We start from the raw sequence: 26,825 nt of genomic DNA, 5'->3' as shown, positions 1-26,825 counted from the left end.
TTTTTTATCTATTGAATTTTATTAGCTCATAGACCTAGACCTAGCTTTAAGACCTCGAAATTTGTGATTTGTGACAAAAAACAAAAGCTAATTCAAAATTATATACTTACCAGGAGGTGGCTCTCGATCAACTGATAATCCAAACACCTTTTTCAACCTTAGGCTAGACGTTTCCCTCTGGCGTTCAAGTTCAGTTGGTTCAGAGTTAAATAGAGGAGCTGGAATTGTAAATGTACAAGTTAACAAGTGCAAAATTTAATCATGGATAGATGGATACATGAAGAAACCAAAATATCTGATAATCAGTTTGGTTTTATCCAAGGCAACAAGAGCTGTAATTTCATTATAAGACAGTTGATGGAAAAATACAGGAATAAAGAAACAAACATTCATATGGTATTCATTGATCTTGTGAATGTTCAATGACGAGAAGTTAATCAGCCAATACGAAGAATTGTTGATCTGTGGGTTCCTGAGAGGAGTACAAGAGGAATATCAAAGAAGACCTGAAGAAGACACTTAGGGTACGTCCAAGATGCACGCTAGTGTTCGGAGTCAGACAGCCAGCGCCAAGTCAGTGTGCAAATAATCCTTTGTATTTAGTTGTCAGCGCGCAGGTGCACTTTGAACAAGCCTGTTTAAATACGAAGGATTATTTGCACACTGACTCCAGCTGTCCCATTCCGAAACCTAGTGTGCATCTTGGACATGCCCTAAGGGTGTGTCCAAGGTGCATGCTGATTTTTGGAGTCAGTGCTGAGTCTTTGTGCGAATAATCCTTTCTATTTAAACGGGCCTGTCGAAAGTGTACCTGCTCCGCTGTTATTAGCATTATTCGCACACAGACTCAGGACTGACTTCGAAAACCAGCTTGCACCTTGGACACACCGTAAGGGCGCGTCCATAGTGTACATTGGTTTTCCGAGTCAGAAAGCCGACGCCTAGTCAGTGTCGCTAAATCCTTGATATTTAAATGAACCTGTCCAAAGTGCACCAGCGCGCTGACAATGAAATACGAATGATAATTAGCACACCGACTCGGCGCTGGCAGAAAGCCAATCCACCATAGGGATAAAGGCACAGAGAATGATAATAATTACAGATTCTAGATGTATGTATCTGGATGATCTGGATTGCTGGATGTATGTATATAATGTTTTTGTTTTCATATATATGTTGCTTTGTTAGAAGTCTAACTTGTTTTTAAAGGATAATTTCATTCATAGGAGATTCTAGCCAATAGAAAGCTACAGAAATCTAAATTAAACTGATAATTTTTGATAATTTCCCGTCGTCAAGTATATTACGTCAGATGCCCTTCGTTGCTACGAAAAAATACATTCAAGGACATTAATGACAATTAATGTTTTAAATATTATAAAAGTGATGACTTTCTACCGTCAAATATTTATAACAACTGTGTGTTTAATTGTACTAATTTGTACTTACATAAATAAATTACAATAAAATTTTGGTTTTGAACAGTTTTATTCATGAAATAATCGCAACAAATTGCACTTGATCTCTAAAATTAATATAGAATTTTAGAGCTCTTGTGCAATTACTACTGATAATTTCAATATTATTTGGACAGATTTATCTATTACATCATTTTGTGTTAAAACGATTATATGTATATATTATTATATTGGATTGGAAACAATGAGAAATAACGTGATGGAATATAAGAAAAAGAATAAACCATACTAAACTTAATGTGTCTACTAAAGAATAAAGAATATGTTGTAAAATTATGCACTCCTAAGTCCTTCTACTCCAAAAGAGGATAATAATATTGAAGATATCATTGAAAATGTATGAGTTAACAAGTAAAGAAAATTTAACATGTTAAAAGTATGAATAAAATGTTCACAATTAAAAAAATGAAGCATTAAAATTTTTCTAATGCTAATATGTACATAAATGCCATTTAAAATAGCTGAGATGTCTTATTGATAACAAGTTATGCATAATTAAAAGCGACAATGATCTTTTCATATTCATGAATTATTTGTGTACCTTTACTGGTTTTTGAAGGTCACACATCACCTATATTCAGTAATACAGGGTGTTTCATTAATAATTGTCCATATAGTAACTGGAGAAACCTTAGCACAAAATACGAAGATTTAATCTAAAACACTTAAAGAAAATGTGGTTCCTTACTGAGTTACAGGGTGTTTTATCTAAAAACTGAAAAACTATTTTTGCTCAGCATTTTAAAACTATTCGACGTATCCTTTTCATACTTGGCAGGAAGTATAGATACTGTACAAACTACTAAACTATGTTAAACAAACGTTTCTGGCTATTACCAGAGGCGTATAACGGGGAAAAGTGAATGGTTGACCCTTTCCAAATTCTACGTCACTGGCGAAATTGCTATTTTAGTTCAATTTTTGGATTCTCCAATACTTTCTATGAAAATAATATACTCTTCATTTGTAACGATAAAATCATTAGTTTTGGAGATCTTTGAAGTTAAAAATAAAACGGCACGGTTATTTTGATCAATGTATTGTGTCGCTTCATTTTTAAATTCAAATATTCATTTTATCGTTACGAATGAAGAGTATATTATTTACATAAAAAGTATTTAAAAATCAAAAAATTACACTAAAATAGCAATTTCGTTGTGGCCTAGAATTTGGGAAGGGTCAACCAGCCACTATCCCCTGTCATGTGCCTCTGGTAGTAGCTAGAAACGTTTATTTAACTTAATTTAGTAGGGTGTATAGTACCTACACTTTCTGCCAAGTATGATAAGTATACGCCAAATAAACTGCTCGTCAAAAGTTAGGGATATTTATGCTGATTTTCATAGTTGATTTTTTCGCGAACAGACAGATTCCGCTATTTTTTTTATTTTACATTTTTCTTTAGTATTTACACAATTGTGAAAAGGTTTACTCAAACTTATTTTTTGTACTTATACCGGGTGGAAGAAATGTTTTTCTTATGTTAAGTTTGAGACACCCTGTAGGGAGAACGAGATACAAATGTGAGTTTATATACATCAGAATCGTATTGTAGTCTTATATTTTGTGAACATGTTGTTTGAATGTCCCTGATATCTTTAGAAACAAAAAAAGTAGACGGTTTTGTAATTTAACATGTGTTTTAACCGAAACAAAAGTTTGAGACGCCTTGTAGGGAGAAAAAGGCACAAAGGTGAGTATACCTCGATATTATGTTGTAGTCTCATATTTTGTGAATACATATTTTATTTTTTTTTAATTTCTCTGATATCTTTAATAACAAAGAAACTAGACGGTATTACTCTTTAATATGCGTTTCTATGTTTCACATGTGTGATGTGATGCATGTCATCAGTTAAAACACATATTAAAGAGTAATATCGTCTAGTTTCTTTGTTATTAAAGATATTAGAGAAATTAAAAAAATAAAATATTCACAAAATATGAGACTACAACATAATATCGAGGTATACTCACCTTTGTGCCTTTTTCTCCCTACAAGGTGTCTCAAACTTTTGTTTCGGTTAAAACACATGTTAAATTACAAAACCGTCTATTTTTTTGTTTCTAAAGATATCAGGGACATTCAAAAAACAAAATGTTTACAAAACATAAGACTACAATACGATTTCGATGTATACTCACATTTGTACCTCGTCCTCCCTACAGGGCGTCTCTAACATAAGAAAAATCTAAAATAATAAAAAAATTAGCGGAACCCATTAATCTGTTCACGAAAAAATCTATAAAAATTCAGCAGAATTTTCTATATTCCTAACTTTTGACGAGCAGTTTAGTTTTAAAGTACTGGGTACAAATAATTTTTAAATTTTAATCATATTAATCGTATCATAAATTAATCAAAATAACTGCCGTTTCATATTCAACTTCAAATACATATCTCAAAAACTAATGACTTTATCGTTACCAATGAGTATATTATTTATGTAGAAAGTATTGGAGAGTCTAAAAATGACACTAACATAGTAATTCCTCCAATGGCGTACAATTTGAGAAGGGTCAACCATTCACTATCCTCTGTCGTACGCCTCTGGTAGTAGCTATAAACGTTTGTTTATCATAATTTAGTAGGGTGTATAGTAGTCGCACTTTCTTCCAAGTATGAAAAGGATACGTCGAATAGTTTTAAAATGCTGAGCAAAAATAATTTTTAAATTTTTAGATAAAACACCCTGTAACTCAGTAAGGAACCACATTTTATTTAAGTGATTTAGGTTAAACCTTCGTATTTTGTGCTAAGGTTTCTCCTGTTACTATATGGACAATTATTAATGAAACACTCTGTATAAACACTACCATTTATACAGAGTGGCCAAAAAAATGATTTTTGAATTAACCCTTAACTACAGAGATCCGGTATTTTTTACCGGCGGGCATTCCCAAAATGTGGATTTCATGGTAACCTCACCACTTACAAGTTCATGTGTCTCTGTACCTTTCGGGTAGTTTGTATAACAATGCTAGTCAAAGCGTGTAGTGTGTATTGTCAATATTTTCTTTTCTAGCACACATCAAAAATCTTAACCGGTAAAAATTACCGGATGTCTGTGTTAAGTAAATATTTTTATACGGGTACTATATTTGTAAATCTGAAATGTTTATATTATTTTTTGGAGTTTTTAGGCAAAAAGTAAAGAAATGGACTGTGGAAGTCATCCTGGACCTTCAATGGAGGTTAAATTTGACGATAAAAATTTTGAGGCCACTTTGCAAAAATGGAATTGCCATATAATTTTGTGATAATTTTACCCCTTGCCGATTTTTTCTCATGGACGTAAAAATTTTTGTAAATACTATTTTATGTTTCCTTTGTGATTCTATGTTACGTTTATTTGTTAAAAAAAAGTCTAAATTTTTTTTCATAGCATTTATGGCCGTTTGTTTCAATAGACCAAAAATGTTACCAAAATTCTGGTTTAATAGATTATTCTTAAAAAATCTTGTATTATATTATTAAAATCACTCGTTTTACCATTTTTCCCATATCTAGAGACTCCATAAAAACTCATGATGCAAAATTTTTTTGTTTTTTATTATTAACTTTATATTTTGACTCTATTTTATAATGACCGGTAAAAAATACCGGGGATCTGTAATTACGTGCTAATATTGGGATGTCTGTAGTTAAGGGTTAAATAAATTCACACAAAAAGAAGAATGTATGTAATTTATTTAATTCAAAATACATTTTACAGCTGCCAGAAAACAGAAAAAAATATTTATATGATAAATACACATTGCTTTTCGCTTAAATTAGTTATACAAACTGCCAAGATTCAAGTAGGTGGCAGCTTTAACATTGAATTGTAAGCGAAAAGCAATGTTTGTCAAATAAATATTTTTTTCTGTTTTCTGACAACAGTAAAATGTATTTTGAATTAAATAAATTCTTCTTTTTGTGTAAATTAATTTAATTCAAAAAATTTTTTTGGCCACCCTGTATAAATAATTATGGTAATGTTTATATTACTGAAAAGAGAATTGAATAACCTATCAAATGAACTACCACATGACCCCTATTCTCATTTAAAAAAATTATCGATTACGTAATCACGCTCAGATGAATGACGTCACTAGTATGATATATAGGGAAAAAATCATATTTTAAAAATAAAAATAGACCTGTTTCGGGATTTCTCTCTAAAAATTCCCATTCTCGAAAAAATGAATTTATTCCATAATTTTGCCCCTCTCTGTATGTAAGATCAAAGCGAACATTTCAGACCATTAAAGCAATGTAACAAGAAGTGCTATGTACACAGAAAAAAGGTTGAAGTTTTCCTAGTAATAATAGAAAATTTACATGGAGAACTGTAAAAATAGAAGAGAACTTCTATATTTCAAGAGAATCACAATTAAATGATCTTCTTGGTGACTCAGTTGGATTCATACTTCAACCACACACTATTAGTCAGAAATATTTTTTGGATTGATTTGAAAACTTTCGATTGAAATTTATGAGAAGTATGGGGATGAATGAAAAGAGCGTAATACTTAAATTTAAAATAACATGTTATACATCAATAATCACGATATTTTATAGCGATACTTTGTATACATACTCGATTCTTACCTTTTTTAACTATGATGTCTGACACAGAAAGGTCATCATCACTAGAAGTTATTGAAGTGCTACTACTCGCACTAGCAGATCTTTGTCTCGGAGTAATTTTAAATGACTCTGAAGAATTGTTTTCTTCCGTACTAACTTGTTCTTGTTCTGCTGCCTTTTCTTCAACAGTTAGTTTTTTCCTCTGTCGATATTCTGTTATGGAGAGCTAAAATTAACACATAGATTAATGTAAATAAATTATAATATATCAAGATAATTTACCTTTACCTTCCGTTTTGGTAACATCGGTTCAGTTTTGAGTTTTTCTGTATTTTCAAATCCCAGTATACTCAATGTTTTCTCCACTGTACCAACTAAGTCTGTATTTGTCAGAAAACGGCTTTCGCGGGAAAGTCTGGGATCAAGTGAATTTAATGATCCAAATTCCGTTCTTGGAAGATCCAAACTGGAGCTAAATACAGGTTTATTAAATTCTTCCTTCATCACAGCTGCACGTTCCTTTAAAATGGCTTCAGATTCTAGGGTAGGATTTGAACTGTCTCCGTCTGTTCCACTATAAACTATTTCTACACCACCCTCTGTTGGTTTGACATCTTTATCCAGGTTCTGAAAACAAAACATCAACTTAGAATAAATAGTTCGAGAATAAAAACCTCAAACAGAAGAAAATAGTTACAAGTGGAATTGTTAATGAAACACTTACATTGATTAAAAGAGGTACTGGACCTGTAGGTGTGCTAGGAGGCGAGTTATCTGTTGATAATGATTCCCGTGGTAATCTCCTCTTTTTCGGAGGTGCTACCATATCACTGATTGGCGGAGAGTCTAAAACAACAAAGGCGAATAATAAACATTGTGCAATTAAGAAAAACTATTTAAAATTCAGGCAGAAAATTATTATGGCGATATAGGAGATAAGACTCAAAAATTAATAAAATAATCAATATATTCTTATAAGAGTTATTCAGGAAATTGTAAAAAAATAGTAAGACAACCCAATTTTGGAAATATTTTTTTTTTATCGAAAGATAATTAAATGATAAATATATTTGGACTAAGTTTGACCCCCTAATAATGACAAATAATACAATTACAAAACACAAATTTCTTTTGCAAAGAATAAACCAACAGGAACATTTACATGACGTCTCATATCATCTCTGCTATTTACAACTATCGAATGTGAAAAGTGCTACTTTTCAGGAGACCAAAATAACTCTTTTTTAGAGACTCCTAAATCAGCGCATTGACAATTGGGAAATTTTTTTTTTTTTTTGTATGTAATGTTCAATCCTTGTTAGATTGATAACAAATTGGAACTGCTTATCATTTTTTTCTTTCCAAAAAATCACATTCGTACTTTGTTTTTTGTATTAATCAAAGATTTGTTTCGGTCCGATGTTTCAAAGTAGCGAATGTATAAGGTATAATATCAAATAATGAAAATCCGTTAAAATAAAATCATAAAATGCCTCACAAGAATTTCTTGGAAGCGATACTGAAACAAATTCGCACAAATTGTAAACACGCGCATTTTGTTCTTCTCAGCAGTTTAGCATTTTCGACAGTTTACCGATTATAATTATTGAACAACTGTTATAAATTACAACACAAACTAACGAATGTGACACATTCGACATTTAGCATTGAACAAAATACCTTTAGTTATATTTATACAAAACAAAAGTATCGAATATACCCATTTTCGTCAGTTTGCAGTCAAACCAAATGGAAAATGTTTATATTCGATACTTTAAACAGCATATTTCCCGCGCTCCTAATCGAGCTACAATAACGAGAAATTGCCAAAAGATGTATCACATATAATGCGAGGACAAGGTATCGAATATGAAAAACCCGATTTTTCACATTCGATAGTTGGAAATGGTAGGGACCATATGTACACAACATCTTTTAGTGAAAGTACAATTAATTTTCTTCTATTTTATTCATTGACTTTCGTGTTTACCAAACAATAGAAATTATTTGAGCATTACGCCTTTACAGTTTTTAGCGAGGTCTTTGTTCAGTATTCCATTTTTTGCTAATAAGTTTAGTTGGAAGCAACAAAAAAAGCTTCTACAGGATTATATTCAAAGAAAATCAAAAGAATGCATCATTCACATACGAGCCAGTGAGAATGAAAGCGGATATAAGACATCAAATTTGAAAAAATTGTCCATGTTTGTTTCAAAAAGTTCATTTTTCAAATCCACTGACATAGAAATTCATTCAGAATGAAAGTGGCTTCAGTCATTAGTACATGAATTCGCCACAAGGAGCAGCATTACTTGTTTTGTTGAGAATGAAAGTGAAGTAAGTCACTGTTTGTTGTTGTGTAAGCACCAGTTAAGTGCAATTTCAATCAATAATGACTGAAATACTTTGTGTTTGGCTTTAATGAGAGATTTATTCAAAGTGATCGATATCAACATCGATGCCATAGAACAAAAGTTTTTGGTTCCAGGTTATTCATATTCGAAAACGACACTGATTTTGACAGTGTAGAAATAAAAAGAAGAATTTAGAGAGAAATATGAGCGAGAACATAAAACTGAGTGGAAGAAAAGAAGACCTGTAGCTTTAAAGAATGTACCATATGAAAAACTTTATTCACCAAAGAGACCTGTTTGTGAGTTGAAAAAGCAAGACATGATTGATCTGCTACTGTTTACTTTTTTTATTTTATTTTTCTTGGATCTAAAAACTGCAGACTGTTGTGGACCAAGAGCTAGCAACGTCGAAAAAAAAATATTTTAAGACAACTGGTTCTTTAATATATGCTTCTTTAATATATAACCCTATGCTTCCTCGAACACCTTACCGGCCATCCGGCTGCTGATACAGGTTGCGTTCATTACTGCGCAGCACATTTGTACAGGTAAATATATCGAATTTAAAATTATTGTAAGACGAAAAATTATTTTGTCATTACTTTTTAAACATTATTAGAAATATGAACTATAATTACCAGACATTTTTATGGTTTAAAAAGTAATGACAAAAAAATGTTTCGTCATAAAATAATTTAAATTCAATATACAGGGTGATTGATGAGTGTGATAAAGCTCAGCAGATCCGCTATAGTAATACATAGCAATAAAAGTTGATAACAAAAATTGTAGCCAACTTTCAGCTTTACATTACGAAATTAGTTAGAATGTTACAGGGTGTTCGATAACATAGTGGCAAACCAAACTTATGTTTTTTTAAATGGAACACCCTATATTTTATTTTATATTCGAAATTCTCTTAACTTTCACAAAATGTAAAGGTTTCTTATGTTATATAGGGCTTTTACAAAGTTATAACCAATTTTTTATGAAAAACGTAACAAGTTCAGCTCCCTGTATAAATAAAAATAAGCACAACAACAATGGTTTATTGGTGCTATATTTTTTTGTTGATTGTCAAAATTTATAAAAATGGTGGATATTGCTAATTGTCCTTATATCGAATACAGGGTGAGTCAAAACGCAAGTACATTCTTTTCTCAGAAATTTTAAATTGAACACTCTGTATTTTATATAAGCATCGAAAAGTATCATTACCGTACTTTAATTTTTGTATAATATTCCCTATGCCTAAATTTGTTAGTTTTCGAGATATTTTCATTTTTCAGAGCAAGTTATTAATTAAGGTGTTCTATTTAAAATTACTGAGAAAATAATGTACTTGCGTTTTGACTCATCCTGTATTCGATATAAAGAAAATTAGCAATATCAACCAATTTTATACATTTTGACAATCAACAAAAAAATATGGCACCAATAAATCATTGCTGTTGTGCTTATTTTTATTTATACAGTGAGCTGAACTTATTACGATTTTCGTAGAACATTGGTTATAACTTTGTAAATACCCTGTATAACATAACAAACCTTTATATTTTTGTAATGGAGAAGTTAACAGGATTTCGAATATAAAATAAAATATAGGATGTTCAATTTAATAAAAACATAAGTTTGGTCTGCCACTATGATATCGAACACCCTGTAACATTCTAACTAATTTTGTAATGTGAAGCTCAAAGTTGGCTACAAGTTTTGTTATTAAGTTTTATTGCTATCTATTACTATAGCGGATCTACTAAGCTTTATCACACTAATCAATCAACCTGATTTTGTATTTACCTGTACTGGTGTGCTGCGCAGTAATGAACACAACCTGCAACCTGTATCAGCAGCCAGATGGCAGGTACGGTGTTCAAGGAAGCATAGGGAACAATATATGAAATAATCAGCTGTCTTAAAATAGTTTCTCGAAAACGTTGCTAGCTCTTAGTTAGACGATTGTGGAAGATAATTATTGGTCCTTTACCATACCATGAAGAGGAAATCAATGAACCTAATAATGAAGGGGAGAGGAAGGTAATGAAGAACTATGTGACACAGAAAACTCTTAGATGACCAAAAATGAATGTAATGTATTCAACGTGCTAATAATGTAACACTATCCATGTTAAATATTTAATACAATTCATTGCTTTTCCAGATTCAAGACGTTATGATTGCATTTACCTTGCACATGTTTAGAGTGAGGTGGCTTAAGCCAATCTATTTTTCTAAAATTTTTTGATATACATACATACATACTCCTTTTTTGTTTTTTATTACTTAATCTATATGTTTGGTCATAAGTAACAATACAATTTTACTTTACCTGGCCTGCCTGATCCGCTGTCACAAGAATGGTCCTCTCTTATAGCCTGTCGCAGCCACCTTTTCTTTGCGCTTCCTCGTGGCTGTATGTTTGCGTCGCAAAAAGACATCAAGTTCTTTGACGCTCCATAAATTGCACTAGAGGAATCTACATCCATATTATTGGTTTGTGAGACAGGCGAATTTGGAGAAATTGCACTGGCTGTTTGAACTGGTTCAGGGACTTTATTCAACCTTTAACAAGTAATTTTAAGTAAAGTTTAACAAGTAACAAGTTTATATACAGTGTGTTAGTAAATAAGTATGAAAAACTTTTTGTATTCCACGTTTAATTTATGAAAAAGAACTTTTTTTGTATTTTTTTCCTATGGTGCACCGTTTTTATGTGAAAAAAATAAAACATCTTCGAGTGTATTTTTCATTTTTAATACATTATGAAGAACTCTCCAATATAATAATACTAAAGTAGAACAATAACAGAAAATATTCCTAAAAATATTTTAACTAGGTGCAAAGCTACATCAAATGTTCAAAATTACCTGCGTTAAAGGTGACAGAATAATTTTATATTCACCATTGGCGCCCGTACAGGTAATGGTCTGAATTAAAAAAAAAAAATAGTATGTCACTGAGAAACGTCAAATTAAAAACCATTTTTGAATTCCTCGTTCAATTTACGACAAAAAATCATTCTTGTCTTTTTTATTTCAAATACTTTGTAAACGTTAAGATATTTTAATTTTTTGCATAAAAACGCCTCATATGAAAAAAAGACAAAAACGATATTTTGTCGTAAATTGAACAAGGAATTCAAAAATGATTTTTAATTTTACATATCTCAGTGGTTTTTTTTTACTATTTTTTTTTCTATTTTTTTCTTTAAAAAATTGGGGCCATTACCCGTACGCGCGCCAATGGTGAATATAAAATTACTCTGTCACCTTTAAATGAGGTAATTTTGAACATTTGTTGTAGCCTTGAACATAGTTAAAATCTTTTTAGAAATATTTTCTGTTATTGTTCTAGTTTGGCATTATTATATTGGAGAGTTCTTGATAATGTATTACGAAATGAAAAATACGCGCGAAGATGTTTTATTTTTTTTTGCACAAAAACGGTGCACCATATGAAAAAAGACAAGAAAGGTTCTTTATCATAAATTAAACGTGGAATACAAAAATAATTTTTAATTTGAGATCTCAGTGGCGTACTATTTTTTTCTTTAAAAAATTCAGACCATTACCCGTAGGCGCGCCAATGATAAATATAAAATTGGTATTTGTTTGCCAAAAAATGCGCAATAACTACCTCTTGAATCCCACCAAATTTAATTTTCATAGCTTAAAAGGTCTTAGAGCAATAAAAAAATTCGCAGTTTGGAAAAAAAATTAAACACCCCGTATCTTGTAAACGAAGCATTTGCGGACATACGTTTATAAAGCAAACTGTCATTATTTTTTCATGTAGAATTACCCCTTAAAGTTTTTCATACTTATTTACTAACACCCTATATAAGTTAATTTAAATTGATGAAGTAATACAATACATACCATTCATTCATCAATCCTTTTTTCGTTTTCGGAAATTTGAATCCTTGTTCTAAGGGCTCTACAGCCGCTTGCACCAGCAGACAAGCTGATGAAAGTTGTGTTTCGGGAGAAGAATGTGTCGAATTTGAATTGGAGTCAACATCTCTTGTAGGAGACTTGTGATCTTTGCTGTCATTATCGCCGTTAGAAAGGGCAAGAAGAAGTCCCACAGCTCTATCACTTCCTTCACTGTCTTTTGAAGGTTTGATAGGCAGTTGACCTTCATTTGGCGATAATAGATTTTCATCGCCTGACGTCATGTATGAGTCTGTCGAATTTAGGCGGTTTCTTCTAGCTGCTGACTGGCTAACGGTTCGGGCACGACCTTTACGCCTTCGTCTTTTTAGCCTAGGTTCCTGTTTTTCCTCTTCCTTTTTCTCAGGATTCGGTTCTGATTCTCGCCTATGGGCTTGTTTGGCTTGGTGTTCTTGTTTCCTAGACTGTGCCTTCTCCATCTACAAAAAATATAATTCAAAGACAAATCCGTAACATTTATAAAATAAATGCTTAATGTCAGAAGTATTGATGGAGGAATGACACATATTTATGTTTAATTTTTTACATACCTGATCAATGGCCCTTAAAATCGCCTCCAATTTTCGTTCCTCTCTACTTAACTTCTTGGATTTTTCGGTTCTTTCTGTCTTAGGGGAAGAAGATTTATCATCTTCTTTGTCAGTTTTATGGGAAGCCCTTCTGGTAGATATGGGTGTACGAGGAGGACTCTTGATTTCTTCCAGAGATTTTTCATTTTCAGGTTCTTCTGGTTGCTCTTCGACTTCTTCTTCTTCCTTTTTAATCTCTACTTCGGGTGCTTCTTCCTTTATTATGACCTCTTCTTCTTTTATCTCTTCTTTTATTTCTTCTTTTATAGGTTCAGGTTTCTAAAAACAAGTAAGCTTTGGATCATATTTTATATTTCTTAAAAAAACCGTACTAATAATAAAATAAGCAAACTAAACTAAAAGTCAAACAATTAGGCATGCACGTCATAGGTTTAATGACATCATAACCCACTGGTACAACTAGACGGCAAACAAATTAAACAAATTTTTCCTCATATATTAGTTTTTTGCTACCGCCAAGTTTAGCAGCAAAGCGCTGTTGCCAAATAAAAAAATATTATTATGTATTTACCACAGCAGATACCGGCTACACTGTTTCTCTTTGTCTTAAGAGTGTGAAACAAAGATACCTAATACCTATCTGTAATATGAGTTTCAAAGTCATGTTGTCCTATACGCTCCGAGCTTCGCTGGTATCGCCACCTACCTACAGTATTACTAGTATAACTTTTACCGGAAATTTATCTGGAAAGAAAAAAGTGTTGCCTATCCTGTGAGTTTCGCTGGTATGGCTGGTATCGCCATCTAACGGTTGACTAGTGTTCCTATTTCGGCCGGAATTTTAAAGAGGACAGTAGAAAAGCAAATAATAGTTGTTTTAATTAATTAACAGCGTAAACGTAAAATTGTGTTTACTTACTTTTTTCTAATTGCATCAATCCATTTTTGTCATTGAATCACCTCATGCTTAGCGACAGGAAAGTTGTAGAATACACAGTTACTATTGTAACCAGTATTTCGACACTCTTTAATACAACAACTTTGGTGAGACATTTAAAAGCTATATGCAACTCTTAATGCAGAACGTCAAATTTCCGGTAAAGGTTTACAGACTTGTCACTACTGGCGCTCGCGAATTTTTAATTATCCCCTCTACCTACGAGCTCACAGCATATAGAAAGTTATGTAAGATTTTTGTTTGTTTATTTTTTTTTCTTCTTCTTTTATGGCCTTTGGTAGCTGTGCCCATTTACCCAGCAACATTTCTTAAAATTAACGCCTAACTAAACCTACCATACAACAAGACTATTAAAACCTAATCAACCAATTAAGGGTAGGAAACGGAAAGTGAAGTTTGTTAAAAAATAAACTGTCATTAAAATATAAACTATATAAATACTTTGAAAATAAATATCAAAACTAAAAAAATATAATTTGAAGACAATAGTTTGACATTATAGTTAACCTCCAATATTATGACAGCCGTCAGTTACCATTTATCATCTCACCAAATATAATAATGACGTCATACCTACTCATCATTACTTCTATGCCAATGAATTGCTCTTTGTAATAGGAATGTTATGTCAAGAAAATCTGATCATTCCCTATATATTTTTTCAAATTTAAAATATGACAACAAAAGAAAAATTGCGTGTGACCCTTATTGTTTGACTTCGACCAACTCATAATAATATACAAATATATTGTCAAGTGTACCTCAACTTCTGGAATAGGATCTTCAGGAACCTCTTCTTTTATTTCTTCCTTTATAATATGCTCAACTTTTTCCTCCTCTTTAATCTTTTCGATTTTGGGTTTTACTGGAGACAGTGGTGCTGGAGGAGGTGATATAACTGGAGGGGGTTCTTCCTTAACTGGTTTGGGTGGATCCGGTTCTGGAAGACTTGCAGAAGTAACTCGACGACCTCTCCTTTTCCGGACGGGGCTGTTGAAATAAAATGATAAATAAATATATTTTAGAACAGTCGAGATCCGGACAAAATAGCTTTAATTGATTGTAGTGACAGGATCTTACGATCTTAGAATAGAAATGTCTCTAAATGCTTGCTTATAATAATTAAAAATAAACAATGGAAATTTTTAGCAATAGAGTAGGGATAAAATTATCAGAAAAAATAAGATAAAAATAAGGAATAGGCCAAAATATGTACTAATAAAAAATAGCATTTCAATCACATAGTACAATTGAATCCTTTGTTTGAGAAACTCGACATATCCAAAAAAATAAATTTTTGTTTTTTTTTTTACATTTTTACTAACCTTAGATATAGAGTCACATGTTTCAAGAGAAACCCGACCTTGTTTAACATTCTAAATGAATCGAGTTTTGAAATTTTTCTGAATCAAGAGAAACCCGGAAATCCAGAGATGATTTTTGCACTTTACCACAACTTTGCTTTTGTGGACAGGTCAGGATTCTCAAACGACTGATTCAATTACTTCTTCGTTAAGTCATGCAATATCAAAAGTATGTATTAAAAAAAAATAAAAACCTTATCTTGTAAAAGGTATATTTAAAACCCCTAAAAAGGGCTGTATCACAACAAAACGTTTTCGGAATCAATATTCCATCATAAGTGTTATCACAGGTTTACATGCTTTAAGCCACCAAAATGTACGGGTAAAAAATTTTGGTTAAAGCATGTAAACCTGTGATAACACTGATGATGGAATATTGATTCCCAAAACGTTTTGTTGTGATACAGCCTCTTTTAGGGATTTTAAATATACCTTTTACAAGATAAGGTTTTTATTTTTTATGATTTATGGTATACAGCCAGTACAGGAATTTTTTCCTTGTGATATTATTAAAAAAAAGCTATACTTGTAAGTTTTAGGCCAAATTTAATCTAATAAAAGATAATTTATAAGGAACCAAATAAATCAAAGAATTACAAATAAAGATTAAAACGCTTAATAAGTAATAGATAAAATACTTACACCTCCACAACATCTCCATTTTTCTTTACAGACGTCCTATTTACACCACATTCTTCTGAGTTCCCGCAAGCACAGGCAATACTCGTCGTTCCTACGGCTGCCAGATCATGAGATTCGTGTTTGATTGTCAGCTCAAAATTCTTGTCAACCGCCGTCGTGGTCGCTACGTAAATATGTAAAGCACCCTTTTCGATGCAATGCCTTAACTCTGCATTCGGCTTACAAGAACGCCTGATAAATCGAGTAGTGTTGCCGTATGTCCTCGTATCGACACATACTTCTGTATTGTCCTTGTGCAGTCGATAAAAGAACAAAAACGGCCCTGGTCTTTGAGAATGCTGTCGCGTCGTTAAAGAACCGCCGGAATTTCGATGCTGCGTTGACAGCATATATTTACCCATTAATTCGACAACAAACGTATTGGGAGGGAGATGTGCTGTGGCCACTAGGTATTTGATTTCTGTGAGAGGTTGAGTATGAACCCGACTTTTGTTGGATGTTGGGTCGAATTGAACATTTGATTCAGAATGAGCACCGTTCACCCTAATGCTTGATATTCTCGCTCTTAACTCAGGAGAGTAGTGGTTTGTGACAGCCTCCTCATATTTTTCTATCCATTGTCTGAGTTGAGGAAGATGGATCGCCCAAGTGTCCTGATTTTCATCATCACTATGTTTTACTGGAACTTTTGTCTAAAAATAAATTAATGATATAAAAAAAGTTTCCAAACGGGGAAATAGTGTTTTGAGCTTATTTAAACAAACTGTAACTTGACAATGGTACATTTAATTTAATTAACAAGGGTATATATCTTTCAGCCCTAGACCTTCAAGGCCTGTTGGGCTTAATAAATAAATATACTCACGGACAAAAATATTGCACATTTTATCTTCAATCGTTATTTGCTTATTTTTTTTTATCTTTGAAATGTTAAGTATTTTTTATATTTATTTATTTATTTTATTTATTTGATGTATTTTAATTTATTAGAGATCAATAAATGGTTAAACATAGTCTTTATAACCCAATATGCAATAATGTAACAAATTAACAAACATTGCATAGTATGGAAAGTGTGCTTTGGTGAGTTGACAATTCTTGTTTTGTTGAAATGTCAGTTAGAATATGTCAGTTGGAGAGTTTATTTTTCGATTGTGTAGTTTTCTTGCTGTTATGTCACTTTAAGCGAGTTAGTCTGTGCTAGAATTGTTACTTTAAGAAATGAGGATTACAGACAAGATATTGTGTGGATAGCGAATATCCATCAGTCGATTGTTTCTCGTATAGTAAAGCGATACAATGAGACTGGGAAATACACACGGCGACCTGGTCAAGGACGAAAAAGATGTACAACGCCAAGAGATGACCAATATTTAAGACTTAAATCTTTGCAAAATCGTACACTTACAGCTCCTTATCTCAAAAATGAATTACTAATCACAAGACAAGTTAATGAAAGTGTCAAAACTGTGACTCGAAGACTTAAAGAGGTTGGTTTGAATACAAAACGGCCTGCCAGAGTTCCCCTTCTTCTACCATGGCATAAAACTCTTGCACTTCTTGCAAGGTTGCACTTTGCAAGAGCCTATGTTAACCGGAACGAACATGAATGGAGAAGAGTTATTTTCACAGATGAAACGAGGATACAATTATGGAAGCCAGATGTATGTACAGAAGGTCTGGGGAACGTTTCGCAGAATGTAATCTTGTACAAAATGTTAGTTTTGGTGGCGGTTCCATAATGCTATGGGGCATTAGTTGGGAAAGTCGTACGGAGCTTATTGAGGTGAATATTCGAAGGAATGCTGACTGGTACATACAGAACATCCTTGAAGAGCATGTTTTTTCTTATGCTGGCTTCATTGGGTATGATAACTTTGTGCTAATGAATGATAATGCCCGTGCACATACCGCAGGAACAGTCATACAGTATCTTGAGGATGAGGCTCTAGACTGGCCACCAATGAGCCCTGATGCAAATCCCATACAACATATCGCTGGTACCTATGATTAATGTGATTCCTAATACATTTCCAGTGAAAATAATAACTCTTTGATAAGTGTTGGCGATACAATTTTTTTTATATGCGTGTCCGCGAAGATTATAACTCCCAAAATATTTATAACGAAAAGATTTAGTATATAATAGATACCGACAAAAGAATGATTTCCCTTTCTGTTTCTGCCGACGAAAACAATTATTTCTGAGAACTGTTTAGTAATTATAATTTTCGTGGACCCACAAACAGAAATGATGTTTTTTGCTGATACTCCTCAAAAAATAAATTTTTTCGTTAACACTTTATTAGGGATAATAATTTTCGGAATCATATAATCGAAAATAATATTTTTCGCGGCGTTCATTGAAAGTTCTACTCTTAACGGCATTTTTCTGAGTTATACTTTTCGTAGGCGGCGGCGATATATGGGACATTCTAAAAAGACGTATACGAGCAAGAAATCCAGCTCCAGACTCAATTGCAGAATTAAGAATTGCTGCACAGGAGGAATGGAATCGACTTCCGCAAGAAACCATCCAATATATTCTACGGAGCATGCCTAGAAGGATGCAGGCAATCATTAGAGCTAGAGGAGGAAATACTAGGTACTAAATTGTTACAATGTTGCCGTAAAAAATTGTTCTATTGTCATTATTGTTTTTTTTTTTTTTCTAATTAAATGTTATCAGCAAAATCAGACTATTTCATTAATTTCTCTACAAATTAGTTGTGACTCTGCAATATGCAAGTTACTTGACAAGAAATATACGTAGGATAGTCCAACTCAACTTATTTAGCAATAAAAAGTACAAAAATTTTTAAAAGGAAAAAGATATACTTCAAAAATAAAATATGCAATATTTTTTCCCATGAGTGTATAATAATATTGCAGTGTAGAATATGTTTTTATTAAAATATTAATTCTGAATTACCTTTTTCCTCACAATTTTCCGTTCTTTCCGTTTCTGTCTTTTCTGAGCTGCTTCTTTGGCTGCTTCTCGTCGCTGTCGAATAGCAGCCTGTTTAGCATGATTTTCGAGCTTTCTTCGGTTTGCCAACACTCTATTCTTAGTAGGAAAACTTGGAGGTACTATAAATGAAATATAAAAGTATAATTACGAGTTTAACCACAAAATTATAAGTGAGGCCTATAGAATCAAAACCTGCTAGATCCATGTTTTGAAAATATTCATGAGGCTAAAAAACATTAAAAATGTAAATTTTCAAAAAGTATCCGACATTTCTGAATCAAAGGGGCATCAATAAATAAATAGCATAAAATGGCACACTAATTTGTCATTTTTCTGCATGCCCCTTTGTTACTCAGAAATTTGTACTTTTTGTTTGAATTTAGCAGAACAAAAAATTTAGGATTTAGCAGGTTTTGATTCTGATGGGGTCAAGTAAAGTCATTACTTGACAACAGATTACTTGAAGTATATGACCAAGCAGTTACGAAATATTTACCATGTTCTCCATCAGAAGAATCTGTATCAGTAACAGTTTCCTTTGGTTTAAATGCCTCCTTTATTTTTGGATCCTTCCGTAATTTGGGATCTATAAGTTGTCTATCCCTCAACCATTGTTGCTGAATGACACGAGCTTTCTGTCTATCTATGGGCTTTGTTGGATCACATTCCTCACACAAGTATTCATCTGGAACCTGCCGGTTTTTCACAACACATTGTACATGTTGCCATACCTTGCATTTATCACACTCTACCATGTAACCATCATCATGGATATAATTACTAAAAATATAACAAAAATGGTAATGTGTAGTTGAATGTGTTTGAAATGCTGTACAAAAAAAATTTATAATGAATTGGATACTTACCAAATACACCTTGTTACATAGTCTCCATAACCATCAAGATTATCATTATTGACAGCTTCTGCTTCAGGGGCAGTATCAGTTTCCTCTCCTTCAGTGTCATGTTTACGATCAGATCCATCTGAAATATCTGATGCAGCATCGTCATCATGGACAGGCAACATAGAATTACTAACTGGAATCATTGACATGCTGGATACATTTGAGATAGGCGGAGAAGTTACTGTGCTGGACATTGGCATTGGTCGCCCTAGAAATGCAAAATATTATAAAATAAATAGAACACAATAGAATAGAAAAAATAATACTCTCAGCTTTGTGCCCAGCATCCCATGAACAGTGATATGTACCACAATACAAGATATTTGAAAAAATCTGTTTCTTTTAGTGATCAACAAAAATGGCAAAGAGTAGAGGTTCTAAATGAGCACTTCAGAACTTGGAAAATAATCAGTTGAAGTAAAGCCCTTCAGTCTGACGAAAAGACTGGTTTTGCATATAGTTTTTTAACTATAGTTTATAGTTTTTTTTTAACCAGGAGGAGTAAACGAAAAAGACACGATTCACAATCAAGAAAGTCACTAAAATAATAACCAAATTCATCTTCTTTTTTTGATCTAGTCGGCCTTCAACGGTAATCCATAAATATTATATTAAATTAATACGTCGCTAAAGAGTTTCAAAAACAACTGCGTTTTATATAAAAGTAGAGTAACAATCTAAAAATTAAAGGAATAACATAGAAAACACAAAAATCGCTTATATAACTTAATTAACCTTTGAGATAATGTCACTAGCGTCAAAATTTGATAAATGTTATTAGTGTCAAAATTTTATAACAGTGGAGTAAACTTGCCTGCGGTTGGATCAATTACAAACAAGCAATACAGCGCGGTAAATTTGAATCACTCCTCTTGGTTAAAAAACAAATCATAGTAAAGAAGTTCCCAGACACACCAAAAATTCTAGTTTTTGCAATAAAAGGGAATGATCTATCTTGTCAAATGCTTTAGACAAGTCAGTATAAATGGAATCCACCTGAGGACTGCTTTCCAGTACTAATATAATAATTACTGTAAACTAGTAGGTTTGTAGAAGTTGAACGACCAGGTAGGAAATCGTGCTTACCAATATGTAGCTGATTCTTCAGATTATCAGTGCCTACAGCCCCAAAAATTTTAGGAATAATATTGTAATAGAACAATAATTATAATTTATAGCCAGATTTGTGGATGGGCTTAACAAAGCCTCTCTTAAGGGGAGGGTATGGTTTGAAATCAATATTTCAAGCACATTTTTGTGATTTTCTTTTGAAACTATGGTACAACTATTTTATTTTTAAATTAAATAAGCACATTAAGTCCAATTCAAAGAATATTAAAAAAAATCAAGGAAAAATATTGAAAAATGTGTCAACGGCGGCAAATTTTGGCGGCAAAAAGATTTTATTAGCTTAAATTTCTGGTGGTAACACTGTCGAATTTTTTTTTTAATTTTAACGGTTTTTGAAATCTTAAAGAGGTGTACACCGGAATATGTTTTTTGAATCGCGGAGTAATCTACAAAAGAGAAGGGTAACAGGTGTTGAACATTTCTCATTACGCTCAAGCGTACAGTCTGGCGCGAAGTCGCGGCAAAGCAAATCGAAGGTAGGGATATTCAACATGTTGTATCTTTGGTAATTTTACTCCCATCAATCTAAAATTTTCGGAGAGTATTCTTGTAGTTATGCATTTTCATTTACATTAATAAAAAAATCTAAAATTTCAAACCATACCCCCTCTCTTTAAATTGTGATGGAAAGTGACCTTAGTCAGAAATTTATTAAAAATATGCCACAGCTCTATATAACTGGACCAGCACCTTTATTGGTATTAAGACAGTGTAAGCATGTCAGAATGTCACAAATTTCAATAGCTTTAAATTTTTGTTACTATTATATTTTATAATCTACTACTTGTGCAACTTACGTTTTGATGATCCTGGTGAATATATGGAAGGTTGAGATATACCATTTATTTGTGGAGGAACAGTAATTGTAGGAGATGGTCTTATTGGTGAATCTGGTGGTAAAGTTGCATGATAATTGTGATCTAATAATACTGCTTGACACATTACAGACAATGCATCCAGACCAGATTTATTTGAATCTTCTGTAGACTTGCAAGTTTCACTAAAATCAAGCACAATGAATATAGGTTAAGATTAATAGCAAATTATATTAACTTTGAATCATAATAAAAAAAAAACAAACAAAAAATAAAACTTTAGGGGTAACTTTCAATAAATTCTCTTTTAAAAAATGAATACACCTAGTAACAATCTCCATACCCATTAAAATTATTATTATCAACAGCTTCCACTTCAGAAGCTGTATCAGTTTCTTCTTCTTCAGTGTCATAATTATGCTCAAATTCCTCTGAAATATTTGATGCTGCACCATCGTCACAAGCAGGCATCAGAGAATTAGTAAATGGAACCATACACATTTTAGAGACATTTTTAATAAAATTCTCCTTTAAAAAAGAACTGAAACAAGGAGATCCATTAACTGTCTGTTTAATCTAGTGTTAGAAGCAACATTAAGAAAAGCTGAGAGATCTGGAAACTGATCTAACAAGAAACACCAGATTAACTTTTTTTTTTATTATTATTGAGTTGCTTACTAAGTGAGGCATATCTGATATGGTGTATTATCAACCAAGCTGAAAAACTGGCAAAATAGGAAAAAGTTAAAAGTAAAGTAAAAGATTGAAAATGGCTATTGATAAGTTAAGGTTCCAATAACTTTAACTTTACGTTTTAAGTAAAAAAGATATCTATATGAATGTCATCATATACTGATTAATTAATTCATTGGAAGGATTGGGAGAGAAAAATATTTAAATCTTAATCTTTTATGGCTCAAAACATGAAACCTGAAAGTCAAGACAATTTTTTAAGGTGTAATATAGGTTGGATATGTAACGCAAAAAATTTAAATGGTACCAGACAAAAAAAAGCATACATGACATTTTTTAAAGGTAAACCCAACAAGATTTTCCTCAGACATGTTAAAAAATTAACAAATGAGAACACATTGCAGCTATATGGACGTTGATTGAGGGCTATAAATACCAACCTATATGACTACAATAAAACCCCAACTATCAAAAAAGTATTATAGCATACAATTAATAATCAATATTATTACCAACTAACAATTATTTCTTTTTAGTTTCACTTATTAGCCCTTTGAATGCTGATGACGCCAAGAATGTCATACCATTACTACTGTTAGGTGTGCACGATGGCTTCAGGCGTCTTACAAGATATGCACAACATTCCTTTAGGTTACTATTTGTTTGAATTTGACTGAAGCAAGTTATCTTTCTATTGAATATGTAGATAAGTGTTTTTATAACGTCAGTTTAGATTGATATTATGGATGAAGCAGTTCAAGGCGCATCTCGACCTCGACCACAATGCAGCGAAAAATCAAGTTGGCATCCACCTTGTGTTAGGCATATTTCGACAGCAATGAAAGGGTTAAGGCTATGCATTTTAAATAATAACTGTTGTATCTTTAATATCTGTAACACATTTTTCTAAACTAAAATAGTGAACATCTACTTTTTACCAACTAAACTTTACAGCTTTCAATATATTTTTCAGTGTTTAAAATGGGTAAAACACATCTCTGTATCTGTAGAGAAGGGAGGGTGAGTCAACTCACAGGGCACAACTCAAGTTATACAGGGTGTAACGAAAATACAGGTCACAAATTAAATCATATATTACGGGACCAAAAATAGTTCGAATGAACCTAACTTACCTTAGTACAAATATGCACATAAAAAAAGTTACAGCCCTTTGAAGTTATAAAATAGAAATTGATTTTTTTGAATACAGTAAAACCTTCGTTAACTGAAATAATTGGGGGAGATGCCGTTTCGGATAAGAAGAATATCGGTTAAAAATAACATTGTTTTTTGCATTCTTCTTGTATCAAATTACATAGTACTGGAGAGATATAGCTGCAAAGCATCGTTGTCAAAGGAAAGCACAAAAGAACATTTGAAGATTTCTTTAAAAAACACTTAACATGTTAATTTTCCTTAATTTTATTGCTTTTTTTAAATATACTTTTTATTAACGAAATTATTGAAACTGTCCGCCATTTCGGTTAAACGATGTTTCAGTTAACGGAGGTTTTACTGTATATCGAAAACTATTAGAGATTTTTTATTGAAAATGGCCATGTGGCATTCTTATGGCAGGAACATCTTAAAAAAGAATTATAGTGAAATTTGTGCACCCTATAAAAGTTGTATAGGGGTTTTGTTCCCTTAAACCCCCCCAAACTTTTGTGTACGTTCCAATGAAATTATTATTGTCGTACCATCAGTTAAATTCAATGTTTTTAAAACTTTTTTGCCTCTAGGTATTTTTTCGATAAGGCAGTTTTTATCAAGTTGCGGCTTCTTTTTTAATATGTTAACATAAAAATTTATGGGGGTTTTGTTCCTTTAAACCCCCCAAATGTTTGTGTACGTTCCAATTAAACTATCACTGCGGTACCATTAGTTAAACCCATTGTTTTTAAAACTTTTTTGCCTCTTTGTATTTTTTCGATAAGGCACCTTTTATCGAGATGTGGTTTCGTTTTTAATATGGTTCAAAATATACCTAAAAATGTAAATCATAAATAAATTTTCATATTATTACCAAGTCTCCATAATCGTACTTAGCCATATACAAATATTGTCCGTCCGCTCTAACTTTTCCCATGCGTCATTTGCAAACATTTCAAACATCATTTCCCTCATTTTCAAACAAATTTAGTCAAAACCTAAAGTGAAACGTACGGCCGATGTGTGTAGGATATAGTATACAAAATGTATACAGGGTGAGGCAAATAAACGGCCTATTAGAAACATCTCGAGAACTAAAGGCAACAGAATAATGAAAATTTGAATTAAGGGGTTTTGAAGAGTCATCTATTTAATGAAAATATTTTCATCTATTTGCTACTTCCGGTTATACCGGAAGTTGCTTATAACTTCGTTTTTTTAAATGGGACACTCTGTATATTTTTTGATTTTTGAATTCTCTTCGATGTCTTCTTTCTTAAAATATGAGGTTTTGTAATGTTACACAGGGTATTTTAAAAGATAATTACGTTTTTTTATTAATTTCGTAGCAATATTCACACCCTGTAGAATTGTAGTAGTTTGACATCTAAAACTCTACTTACGTTCAAATGATTTTTAATATAGTCTACTATTGTTAAGAATCATTAGTATAGCTAAATTTTTAATTTCAGTATACAGGGTTGGTCGAAACTCGGAATGAGTATTTTCTGAGTTTTCTTAAATGGCAATATTCACATCCTGTAGAATTGTAGTAGTTTGACATCTAAAACTCTACTTACGTTCAAATGATTTTTAATATAGTCTACTGTTGTTAAGAATCATTAGTATAGCTAAATTTTTAATTTCAGTATACAGGGTTGGTCGAAACTCGGAATGAGTATTTTCTGAGTTTTCTTAAATGGAGCACCCTGTATTTTAGTATTGTAGTGAAATGATATTTATTTCTTAAGCATTCCCTATACCTAACTGCTTTAATTTGTGCTTAATTGTTAATCGCACCAACAATCTTAACTACATAGGTATTTTGATTGCTAAACCATTATTGGTAATTTTAAGGATCTTCTTCTTCTTGTAGTGCCTATCCGTTTCGGATGTTGGCGACCATCATGGCAATCTGCACTTTGCACACTGCTGCTCTGAAAAGATTTGTAGTGGTTGTGTTGAACCACGTTCGTAGATTTTTCAGCCAGGAAATCCTTCGCCTTCCTGGTCCTCGCTTTCCCTCTACTTTTCCCTGCAAGACCAGTTGCAGCAGTCCATATCTCTCACTGTTCCTCATGATGTGACCGAGGTATTCGATTTTGGCTGTTTTCATTTTGATTAACAGCTCTTTTTCTTTTTTCATTCTCAGCAAAACACCCTCATTAGTAATGTGGTCGGTATAAGATATCTTCAGGATTCGACGATAAAGCCACATCTCAAAAGCCTCAATTTTCTTGCAGGTGGCGTCTGTGAGAGTCCACGACTCAACTCCGTACAACAGTATAGGAAATATATAAAATCGTAGTAATCTGACTTTTATGGGTATCGACAAATCATGACATTTTTTTTTTTTTTTTTTTTTTATTTATTTTCAACGGGACACTGCCCAATAAGATTACAAGTTTATAAGTCCAATATACATAATACATGTGTCAATAATAATAAAACTACAGTAAAATAGTAATAATAAAACAATAATACAATAAAATATAAATATCACAAACTTAAACACATAAATCAGATTCATATATCACAATAATGAATATCCAACAACTACTCAAACAAACAAACGTCTGAGGCCAGAGATGAATTCAGACTTCGGTGCAAAGAAATCTAGATCAGGTTGAGTGTTTGCCCATCTTAGTGCTCGAGATAAAAAGTTGTTATATGCATAGTTGGTTCTATGGATAGGAACATAGAATGTTTGATTTAATCGAGTTCTGCGGAGAGGTACATGGAGACCAACCTGCTCAAGTAGCTGAGGACACAAAACTGTTGAATTAATTATGCCATAGAGCATCATTGCATCCTTAATTACTCGTCGGTCACGCAATGAGAGAATACCCAATTGGGTTTCAATTTGATAATAATTTAACTGATTTAACTCAAAAGGTATACCCAGTTTATATGCTATGTACCTTAAGAACTTGTGTTGGACTGTCTCGATTTTTGTTATGTAAATATTGTAAGATGGAGACCAAACACAAGAACAATACTCTAGATGAGGTCTAACTAAAGAACAATATAGTAATTTAATTGCATCAATATTCTGAAAGTCTCTAGTGCATCTTTTTATAAAACCAAGCATTTGTAAAGATTTGGAAATTTTGGATGTATAATGTGATTCAAATAAAAGTTTACAGTCTAAATTAATTCCCAAATCACGAATTTCAGTAACCCAGTCAACAGGAATATTCTGTATATTATAATTATATTCTATTGGGTCTCTCGATCGTCCAAAAGAAATAGCATGACACTTAGATTCATTCAGGGCCATGGCATTCAACATACACCACTCACTCA

The 26,825-nt window shown here is 32.3% G+C and overlaps 1 protein-coding gene across 5 annotated transcripts in view; it reads right to left on the bottom strand.

Annotated features, from left to right (window-relative positions):
- The window catches only part of LOC126884600 (uncharacterized), a 68,925-nt gene that overhangs the window by 23,824 nt on the left and 18,276 nt on the right, over nucleotides 1–26,825 (bottom strand). For 3 of the 5 annotated variants that reach the window (XR_007698112.1, XM_050650596.1, XM_050650598.1), the window contains exons 4-17: nucleotides 22,018–22,215; nucleotides 21,657–21,859; nucleotides 19,690–19,936; nucleotides 19,320–19,603; nucleotides 18,785–18,942; nucleotides 15,853–16,544; nucleotides 14,608–14,836; nucleotides 12,889–13,206; nucleotides 12,284–12,777; nucleotides 10,735–10,967; nucleotides 6,776–6,897; nucleotides 6,334–6,678; nucleotides 6,073–6,277; nucleotides 111–218 (exon numbers count right to left, since the gene is read on the bottom strand). Coding sequence is in view for 4 of the 5 variants with exons in the window: in XM_050650596.1 (XP_050506553.1) it covers nucleotides 111–218; nucleotides 6,073–6,277; nucleotides 6,334–6,678; nucleotides 6,776–6,897; nucleotides 10,735–10,967; nucleotides 12,284–12,777; nucleotides 12,889–13,206; nucleotides 14,608–14,836; nucleotides 15,853–16,544; nucleotides 18,785–18,942; nucleotides 19,320–19,603; nucleotides 19,690–19,936; nucleotides 21,657–21,859; nucleotides 22,018–22,215 (3,836 nt within the window). In the remaining variant the exon portion in view is untranslated. The remainder of the gene's footprint in view (nucleotides 1–110; nucleotides 219–6,072; nucleotides 6,278–6,333; nucleotides 6,679–6,775; nucleotides 6,898–10,734; nucleotides 10,968–12,283; nucleotides 12,778–12,888; nucleotides 13,207–14,607; nucleotides 14,837–15,852; nucleotides 16,545–18,784; nucleotides 18,943–19,319; nucleotides 19,604–19,689; nucleotides 19,937–21,656; nucleotides 21,860–22,017; nucleotides 22,216–26,825) is intronic. The other 2 variants (XM_050650597.1, XM_050650599.1) reach the window with 2 other exon arrangements.

The sequence above is a fragment of the Diabrotica virgifera genome, chromosome 5 (assembly GCF_917563875.1).
Source record: "Diabrotica virgifera virgifera chromosome 5, PGI_DIABVI_V3a".
Taxonomy (NCBI): domain Eukaryota; kingdom Metazoa; phylum Arthropoda; class Insecta; order Coleoptera; family Chrysomelidae; genus Diabrotica; species Diabrotica virgifera.
Note: the sequence above shows the minus strand (reverse complement) of the source record. Positions and strands in the feature narration are given on the sequence as shown.